The sequence below is a fragment of the Carassius auratus genome, chromosome 41 (assembly GCF_003368295.1).
Source record: "Carassius auratus strain Wakin chromosome 41, ASM336829v1, whole genome shotgun sequence".
NCBI lineage: Eukaryota > Metazoa > Chordata > Actinopteri > Cypriniformes > Cyprinidae > Carassius > Carassius auratus.
The window spans coordinates 25,683,916-25,694,995 of record NC_039283.1 but is presented as its reverse complement, the minus strand read 5'-3'; the positions used below and the strand labels follow the sequence as shown (position 1 = coordinate 25,694,995).

General features: G+C 31.6%; 1 protein-coding gene across 1 annotated transcript in view; it reads left to right on the top strand.

Moving 5' to 3' along the window:
- Nucleotides 1-245: 245 nt before the first annotated feature.
- Nucleotides 246-11,080, top strand: part of LOC113059402 (cyclin-dependent kinase 14) — a 151,103-nt gene continuing 140,268 nt past the window's right edge. Inside the window, exons 1-2 of the mRNA XM_026227871.1 lie at nt 246-590; nt 4,632-4,663. Coding sequence (XP_026083656.1) covers nt 497-590; nt 4,632-4,663 — 126 coding nt within the window. The 5' untranslated portion in view covers nt 246-496. The remainder of the gene's footprint in view (nt 591-4,631; nt 4,664-11,080) is intronic.

Sequence of the window (11,080 nt, the reverse complement as noted above, 5' to 3'; positions counted from 1 at the left end):
CGAATCATATCGTCTTTTTTCTTCTCTTTTTCCTGTATGAATTATTAATGAAGTCATGCACGGAATATTTGGGTTCTTAAAAAGCCATTTAAAAACTGTACGATTGTTCTGAGGACGCCTGGCTTTTATTATCAGACGAGGCGGTGTTCTCCAGAATGATTGACGGCTGCGTCAGCCAATAAAAGACGCGACGTCCATTCCACGGCCAATCATTGACTCTTGGGGGCGGGGCTAACTCGCCGTTTTATTCGCACTCTAGCAGAGCAAGAGGAGAATCCCAAAAAATGACATCCAGCTTTTCCAGAGGAAAACCGTGGCGTTTCGAGACGCTCTCGTGAAGTTTCCCTCCTCACATTACCACGGATTACAGCTCGTTCTTCGGTGATGTAGTCAGTAGACTTCGGAAATGTGTGTTTAATACAGAAGGACAGTGTTTTTCCACGCGACAGTGATTTGCGCGGCTCTGAATCCGAACTCCCTCAGCTTCTGATCGGACATGTGTGATTTAATGCCAGCGGCTCAACCGGCCGAGAAAATCGGCAAAATGAAGAAATTAAGAAGAACTTTGTCGGAGAGCTTCAGTCGCATCGGTGAGTCCCCAAAACACAGTAAAACACGGTAAAACGAGGTAAAACGCGCGCCGTTATCGTTCACAAGCGCTTCTTCAGTTCTGAGGAAAGTTTGTGTTCGCTGGAAACGACCGTTAAATTTATCAACCGACGAATTTGAACAGATTTAAACTTTAAAGTGTGATTGTGAAGCGTCGGAGCTCCACAAAAACCAGCAACGAATAGAATACAGAATAGAATTGAGTAGAATTCTCCATCTGATCGATTGTGAGGTGATCGATGCGCGTTGTGCTTCATTGTCAGGGTCTCTGAGTTCATATCACTCACATGAATTCATATCTCATATCTGATTTGGGATCCCACATATTTCAGTGCCCTTCATTTCACCCCAAAATGATTATTATGTTTTACTTATTCTTCATAAAGTGAAACCGATCTCGTTCTGTAATTATATATATATATATATATATATATATATCTATATATATATATATATATTTGTCATTTAATTTAATATTTGTAACAAATCCAAACAGATAAGTGTTTGTGTGCTTTCTGCAGTGTGTGTGTAGCAAAAGCAAAGCACGTGAAAAAATGCATGGCATTTCTTTTAGACCTCAACCATAATGCATCATCTTTTCCTATTATCAAGCCAAAATGTTTCAATTAATTTCCCTTATGATGCATCAAGCTTACATGTTGTTTTGAGATATCAGAGCTTTAAAGTTTTAGTCTTTTATCAAATGTTTCTCGTTGCTAATGTCTCATGTGTCGGTATGAGCTGAAATGATTTGAGCAGTGCTTCAATACAGTTTTGTGGTTTATTGCATGTGGCCTGTTAAGGAGAGAGCGTTGAGCACTAGTTAGGGAACTGAACTGGTCTTCTGTCAGTGTCATAAAGGCTCTTCTGTTTAAAGATGCCGCCTGAGGGGCTTTCTATCCTAAAGACGCTGACTTCACCCATCCCTCATCTCACGCTTGATCTGCGCTCAGCAGCGAGGCCTGATGATTGCACAGGATACTTCATCCGGGCTCCGTTCCAAAATCTAGTTAATTATGCTGCCTGAGAAGACACCTTTTTATTGCATCATGCAGAATTCACTGCAGCAGAATAAATACAAGATTTCAATGAACTTACTTTTACTTCTGTGCTTTAAAGCATCGATAAAAACAGTTAAGTCTTATAAAAAAAGCATGCTTTAATATGCATGTAAGAGTATCATGTCATCAATATATTTAAACAGTCTTTTCATCAAGTTAAGTTCATTAAGCCTGTGATGTACTGCATAAATAATTCAATTTAAATAATCTATGGTTAATTCGTTTTTAGAACATTTTTCTAAAACGTTTTTATATATTACATATAAAAATATTAAATATTTTATTGCATACAGTATGAACACAAATACATGCACATTTTTATTTTTGTATATATTAAAATAGTAAATATTTTTATTTTGAGTATATAAATGTTATATTCTTATTATATATTCTATAAAATATTATAAATAAAAATATTATGTTATGCAATATGCATATCATTTAAAAACTATATATGCTGTTTATTTAGATTTTTTAACTGTATATAAATATTTTAAAATGTGTGTGTGTGTATATATATATATATATATGTGTGTGTGTGTGTGTGTATACGTGTTATTAAATTATTTTAAAATATTATAATTAAATAAAAAAAATATCATTATTACTACATATAATAAATGAAAATATTAAATATCATAAAGATCATCTATTTGTTTTACAAGTTACATTATAAAATTATATTTGCTAAAAATTATTATTATTAAAATGTAATTTTGTAAATATGTTTAAAACATTTTTATATATGTAAAATGTTTGTAAAAATGTTTTATAGTGATAATTTTATTTTTCTTTAAATATAAAATCGGGCTAAAATTTTTATTGCAATATATATATATATATATATATATATATATATATATTTAAACTTTGTTTTGACCGAGTACTTGTTTATTACAGTATGACATCAATTAATGCATGTCATCAGCTTATCTAAATGGATTGTGAATCGAGTCTCACATTCACTTCATCTGCAGGATATATACATTAATTAATTAATTAATTCATGAAGAACGTTCCAAATCTCTTCCTTCTAAAGATGCTGTCTATGTAGGCGTCACTCAGCAGTGCAGTGCACTAGTGTTGTGTTGTCTCCTCATATCTCTCTGTGTTTGTTCTCAACATCTCTCTATGTTTGAGGTTGTATGATGATCTTTTCATCAGGCTGCAGTCGGCTGGTTTTAGACGATCTGAACCCTTCACAAAGCTCTTCTTCTGAATGTGTGGGATGGAGATTTTGAACTCAGATGATGTTTTTTTCTGTATTGAGTTTGCTCAATAAGACGCTGAAGCTGCTTTCATGCCGATGCTGCAGAATGCCACACAGCTGTCTTATAATTAAATCATAGTCTTGTGCTTTCCTTGTTGTTTTTCCATGAAGTTAAATCTGTAATATCTCTGTCTCAGTTTTCCTCAGAGGAAGGAGCAATTTACTGGCTCGTCGCTTTAAAACAACAACAGTGACATGAATAAATCATATTGTGAGGAGTGTGAAAGATGCTCCGCTGCGGCGCTCGTTAAACACTCGTCCTTGTGTGCTTTATTAAGAAGCGAAATGAAGGAGATCTGTCTGTTTTTCTGCCTGGTCTGGATGCATTATCATATTAATAATATACAAAATAAAATTAAAATTAAAGGACCGATTGTAGGGTTAGGTTGAGTTTTATTGACACTGTTTTTATGCGCAATGTTCATTTTCACACTATATTTTTGTATAGTAGTATAGCAGAAATGTGAAGCTGGTAAAAAATAAAAAAATATATGTATAAATGTATTTTTAAAATATATTTATTAATTAATGTATATATTATATATTTGATAATATATAATAATATATTTAATATTATAATTTTTAATAGTTCTGTTGTAACCAAATGCATGTCACATTAAATATTTAATATTACAATATATAATAAAATAAAATGTATGTGTATATATGTTTGTGAAAGCAGTGCGTTATAATATAAAGGTGATTGCTTATGTGCATTAAACATTATATCTATATATATTCTGCATCTGAGTTTGGCTCTAATATGGGTAGTTTAGTTGGTTTATTGATTGTGGATCAATCCTCCCTCGGGGTGAGACACAATAGAGATCTTTACCGCGATCATTAAAAGATAAAATGACTGTCATGCAGTATTTACAGACATACAGAGAGCAAAGCATTTTCATCAACAATCAATGCTCTGCTCCCAGTGGACATTTCATCCCGAACGACGTCCAGTTTCTGTTTTCTTCATCAGATGATGTTCTCTGTGAGAGAGGAGCATCTTTCAATAGACAAAACCATTTGTCTGTGGATTCAAGGCTTTATGGGAGATTAATAAACCACTTCATTATCCGATAAGATCTCATAAACATCAAAACCACATTTCATCCCAAAATCAAAAGAAGTGAAGCCTGTGATGTACTTTATAAATACCTTAAAGTTCATACGGTCTATAATTCATGAAATGTATAACTTTTTTATTAGTTTTTAATATTTATTTTATTATAAATATTTTCTTTAAAAAAAAATATATATACATTTTTTAATTACAATAAAAAAATATTGTATTATTTAAATAAAACAGTTTAATACAATGAAATATATTTTGTATTATTATTATTATTATTATTATGTTAATTATTATCTTAAATATTTTAAAAAATGTATATAAAAGTTTATATTTTTAACACATATTCATAAAAAATAAATATAAAATAAAAAGACAACTTTTTTTTCCATGAAAAATGTAATTTGTGATTTGTTCCGTTTGGTTTTGTGGTTAAATGTAAGAATATTCCTGTGGTTGTGGATGGAGAATATTTCAGTCAATTACAGTCTTATTGGTTTTTCATTTGCATGTGCAGAATGCATTAAAGAGCCACTTTTGAGCTTATTTATTTATTTTATTCACTGTTGAATATTCAGTTCAATGGATGTCTGATATTCCTTCTCTTTCTCTCCCCATCAAGCTTTGAAGAAAGAAGACAGCGGCTTCGACGAGGTGAGAGACACTGCTGACGCTTCCTGATCCTGATCCTGTGAATGTTAATATAACCGCGGCGAGCCGTCATTGATAGAGAGGCTCGGCTGTGTTTGCTGTAGTCCTGTGCGGTCTGTCCCCGGAGCAGTGCATGCTGGGATGTGTGGGTCTCTGGGGTTGAGGTGTCAGCTGTGATCATCCGAGAGATGCTTCATTGTTCTCCGTTGCGTTCGTTCTGGAAGCAGACCTCGAGTGACACACAAACGCTCAACAGGAAGAACAAAGTCAACCCTGTTTACACTCTCAATGCTTATTACTCATTTTTCTGTTACTCCCAGAGTAACATTTTAAGGACATTTGAAATACCTTAGGTCATCTTTAAATGACCCTGAGCTCTTTCTCTGCAGCGGTCAGCCGTCACGTCTGGTTAGATCGAGTGTGTCTGTGTTCCTGTCCTCTCTAGAGACTCACAGGAAGTGCAGGGTTTTTCTTCCTGTCTGCTAAACGACTTGTTGTGCTTCATGATTGACGGCTAGAGTTTCTGAAATGAGTGAGTGATGTAAATATGTTCCAAGTGTTCATTGGCTACATGAGCAGACCTCTCTTTACGATCACAACCCATGTGACTTCTGGAATCTGACGTGAAACAGGATATTCTGGTGAAAGTGTGCGTCTCATAATACAATATTGAATGAGAGGCACTGATGATGATGTCAGCCGAAAAGAAACATTGTTTCTTTGATGAAAGATTATGCAGAAAACTTTCATTTTTCTTTGGAAAAACGAGAAAGAATCATGTAGAATAGAAAACAAGTTTTGCATAGACAAGCAGCACAGTCATTTTCTTCAGGAAAAAAGATAAAAAGGTTATTTTCGTTCTTTCTTTGAAATATTAAAGAAACATACTATTATTTTATGCAATCTGTAATCATATACAGTTTTTAATTGCAATTCTTTATTTAGTACATTAGATGTTTGCTTTGTTAAATGCTGCAGCAGTATTTCTTGGCAGTATCTATTAATGGTGACTATTTTTAGCTTGTTTGTCCATGCAATAGATGTCTGCATGCAGTTTGTTGAGATGATGAGATTTGTGGTGTTCAGAAGCGTTCTCTTCATGGGAAGCGCTTCGGTCCGTTGGCTATAAATGTCTTCCGCCGCTGGAGAAACATGTGAAGAATCTGAGACGGAAAGAACCGTTTCCTGTTGGCCATGAAATGCGTCTCTGAGAAAGCAGAAAGTATTTGACCTCCCCGAAACTTGTGTGTGTGTGTGCGCGCCTGTATATATATATAAGTAGTATGTTTTACAAGAAAATACAATTTGATTCTTTCTACTTCAAAATTTAATGTTCAAATAAAAAAAAAAAAATTGTTTAAATAAAAAAAAAATATAAAAAAATATTTTTATATTTACATTTTCTGATTACCAATAAAAGTCAGAAATTAAATTTTATCCAATTAAAAAAAGCAATTTAGTCTAGTTAAATTAAATGCATATATCTTTTTATACAGGCTTTTTTTAATAACATGTTTTATTGAGACTTTATAAGATTTTGTCAAATTATGCAAATACAGTGAAGATGTTTAATGCAGATTTTATGAAGATATTAAAATATTTATGAATTATGCTGAGTGCTGAAGTTCATGACTCAACAGGAAGTTGATCTGAACAGACACTGTTATTACTTCCATCTGTGAATCATAGCTCATATTTCACAGCAAAATCAAAGAAATAACTTATTTTGCATAAAAGACTATTATTTTTTTCAATGTCTCCTGACTACAATATTAAAATAAAATATTAAGTGTTAATGCATCGTGTAGGGCCCTATGAAATCCGTTTTATTTTTTCCCAAAATCAGTTTTTTCCATTTTCATTTTTCTGGATTCCGTTTAAATTTTTCTCAACTCATTTTAAATGGTTGAATTAAATTGTATTAATCAAAAAGCATGTCCAATTAATTAAAATCATAAAACTTATAAATTTTCACATCAATTTATTAAGTTTAACAAAAATTACCTGTTTAGGGCCCTATGAAATGTTTTATTTTTTTCTTCACCATATGAAGGCATAAAACATTCATTTAATTTGTCTTTTAATTATTGAAAATTAAGCAAACTTTATTTTTTGGTAAACAAAGGAGATTTACTTAAACAAATAAAACATGGTAGAAATGTTGTGTGATTTATTCCTTTAAAAATTATGTTTGTTTCATGTTAGTAGTAGTAGTAGTGAGCTATGTACATTCTGCTGAACAATAGTAATACATTTCTGGCAAATACTTGTCATTAAATTAAACCGGACTTTTATTTTGACGGGTTTGCCTTTACAGTTATGTGTATGTGATATTACAGTCTATGATGTGATATGACGCTTAGTTTTACTGAAATCAAACGGTTCTGACTCTCAGAACAGTTCTGGAGATGTTCTTTATGTGTTTTTGTCTTTATTTAGTGAGACGACAGACGCTGAAATCACCGAAGCGTCACACGCACTTCAGTGTGTGTAAATAAACGAAGACACGCTTCTGCGCCATTCATTAACACAGACATGCAGAACATGCAGGATTCATATTTATATAGACTTTTGTGGCTTAATATTTACAGATATTAGTCCATATCGTGATATGATGTAAGTGCAATGACCTTCTTTAGATCAATTCATTCAAAATTTGACAATTTCCGTGACATTCCGCGTTAAACTGTAAAATCTGTTTTTATGACTGGATTCCTTGATTCCGTCCGTGTTTTCTGCATCGCGGAAATCATAGGGCCCTAGTTGTGGTAATATTTGCTGCATTGCATTTTTTTTTTTATTATTTTAGTTATTTAAAAAAAATGTAACGAGTGACTATTGAACAACAACAAAAAATAAAACATTATTTTCACAGCACAGTGTTATTTTAATAGCAATGAGATACTTTTATAGTTTTTATTAACATTTTGAATTAGGTTTTATTTTGTAGTTTTTTGGTTCAATTTGCACTGATTTCCTAATTTGATTAATTTTTGTGGCTTACTACTAATAATAATTAAAATAATCTTTATTATTACTAATAAATACAAATGTAAACCAAATGAGAAGTATTATTATTGTAATTTCACTGTAAAAAAATATTATTAATGTTGTTGTTGTTTTATTATTATTATTATTATTAATACATTAATAAATATATTATTAATAATTATTATAAATAAATATTAAAATGACAAAAAACTAATTAATACTGTAATATTTAATTGTAAAAATAATAGTTTATTATTTATTATTATCTGACGTGGCAACAGTAAACTTACAATACTAGTATTTATATACTAGCCCCGAATGTTAAACCATCAAACTTTTATTTTGATTGATTGATTTAAATGCTTTATTGTCATATGACGAAATTCAGAGTGCAACTCTTCATGGTAAAAATAAAAAAATAATATAAAGATACACCACACCAAGAACAGATAAACAACAAAAGTATAAACTGTAGAATATATAGCACCGGTTCATGTGGATCGTTAACTGTGAGATGCTGAAAACACGAGCTGCTCACGTGTAGATAAACACAGTGCTGCGCTTCGCTCTAAAGCACACAGTGCACAGATTGATTATAACTGCAGCCCTTCCTTCCACTAAAGGCCTGCCAGGATTTGGGTGTGATTTCTAAGACTCTAGTGTTAGCTGTTGCTGATGCTGCAGGCTGGATCTTCTCATTGAGTTGATGAAGCACAGATTCGGTCCCCGCTGCGCTCACAGACTGCTGATGGAGACCGAGACGTGGCTGAATCTTAAATAACGTGCTGTGTGTGAAGCCCCGAGGGACCGGAGCTGCGGTGAGAATGTGTTTATAGAGAGAGCTCAAATCCTCTCACTGTGGAGAGAAAGAGATGCAGGTTGATGACTGGATTATTGAGAAGAAATGCACTCCTTTAGATGCAACTTTACATTTTTTAATTCAGCAGATGCTTTTATCAAAATCAAGTTAAAATGAGTAATTCAAGAAGCAGTTCGTCTTAAGGATGACACGAGAAGTGCCTGTAATACAAGGAGGGATGTAAAGAATGCTAAAAGCACAGAAGTGTCATTATTATCCACTAATATTACATTATCTTAAATTACATAGTAATATATATAATAAATGTGTATATAATTATTCATATATATATATATATACACACACACACACACACACATTTTTTTGGTAAGAAATAATGCACAAATGTATTCATACATATTAAATCATAAAATTACGTATATAGTATACATGTACACATATAACTATATATCTTTATATAATAAATAAAAATAATTTTTTTAAATATTATTTATAAATATTAAATTACATGTATATATATAATATTGTATAGTAAATTAATGAAAACTATTTTTTTTAAATATTTATAAATATATTAATATTATACCTAACAAAACATATTATTAAAATGACATTTTCATTTACGTGTGCATTTAGCAGATGCTTTTTCCCAAAGTGGTTTATAGTCAAGGAAATGAGTTCATTATAAATGTGTGAACTCTTTATTTTTGGATCCAGTCGTGATTCTCGAACGATGAAGGCGTCACAAAGGAAATTGTAATTCTTTAATCACATCTTTTCGTCTCCTTCCTGTCTTTTCTCCGTGTGTAAGAAGTTCAGTATTTATTCTGGGCTGAACTGAAGTCTGCCTCGTTCTCTGCTTTCATTTGTTTGCTGTCAGCATGAGGAATTAATTTAATAAATATCATCTTTCATCATGTTAAAGGCTCCCCAGTTATCTGCAGAACGTACCACACCAAATCCTGTCTTTTTTCTTTTGTGTTTGAGGGAAAAGCTTCATCCTCATCTTGACATCTCCTCGTCTCTGATGTTGAATATATTCTGATATAAGTCTCATAATCCACTGCCTTTAACACACAGGAAGTGGGTCAGAATCTGTGACGACAAACGCAAAGATTTAGATTAAAGATGCATGTATTTGAATTGCATTTAAAATGTCCGTCCATTTGTATTACACAGTTTTAACATAAATAAACTAATATATTTAATAATAGAGGATAAGTGTATTTGTCAGGCATACAGAAACGGGTTCTTACGCTTTCTTACCTGTTTCATTTATATATAACTGACAAATATGCATCATATTAAGTTTATTATTTCATGTTCAAACTGTGCAATGCCAATTTTACATGCAACTAATATAAATAAATATTAAATTTATGCTTAAATATCTGTATTCTTGGTCGAAGCTGAACAAAATGAAACGCTGGGCTCCTAATCGTAATTACGCAACGTTTCAGCACAGAATCCGGCGCTAGCTCGAGACGTCTTCCTCTTTGCTGAGACTAAATGACAGTTTTAATGGACCGCCGTGTGTTTTCTTCTTCCTTCATTAGCTCATAATGAAGTGTGAAACGCTGAGTAAACCTGATGAGATTGTCTGCATCCCTCATTCTGTAGCTCTTGGCCGTCGTCCATCCGGTCAGATGTTTGCCAATTACGCTTCGGGACGGACCGGACACACAAACCGTCCCGGCTCGGTCCGGATCAGACAGACGACAGGCTTTCCTTCCAAGGAACACTGATAGTACGCATCATAAACTTGCTCTTGGGGGAAATGAAACAAACATACGCTGCTGAGCAAACGTTAAATGTTGAGTTCATTGATATTTATCCTTCATTTATGGGATTTGCTTCATATGCATGACCCATATGCTGTTTGTAAGGATATTCTTGTTGATGCTTGATATTGATTAATGATATATCAGTACCATATAGCTTATATCTGTCGATATTAGATATTTTTAAATGTATTTTTTTTATTACATTTAATGCATGACTTTTATTGGTTATCAGAATTTTGGTTTTATAATTATAAATTATATATTATTATCATATTTGATTTATTAATATATTTAAACAATAAATCAATATGAAAAATATTATTTTTTTTATTCAGTTGTTGCATGCTGTAATTATTAATTATTATTATTATTATTATTTTATTTAATTATTTATTATTTAATAAAAATTTTAACATTTATTGGTTATCATAATGCTAAAAAATAAAAATAAAAATGTATGTTGTGATTAGTTAATTCAACTTTAGCATTTCAAATAGTTTTCTTGCTTTATTTTTTTATTTATTTAGACATTTATTAACAGAACTTTTAATGTGAAAAATAATTGGTATTGGTCTATAAATCAGTATTGATCAGAATATCAATGCTTCCTTTTTTTGAGTTATTACATTAAGGAAATGCGTTAAATTTAACTTCTGCTTATAATGAAAATAATAACAAATAGTTATTTACTTAAATATTTTGTATTTTATTTATTATTAAAATAACTGAAATTAAATATATATGTGTGTGTGAAATAGTTTTATAAAAAATTACAGAAATGCAACATAATTACTAATGGTTTATCTAAGATTTGAAGAGATGGCA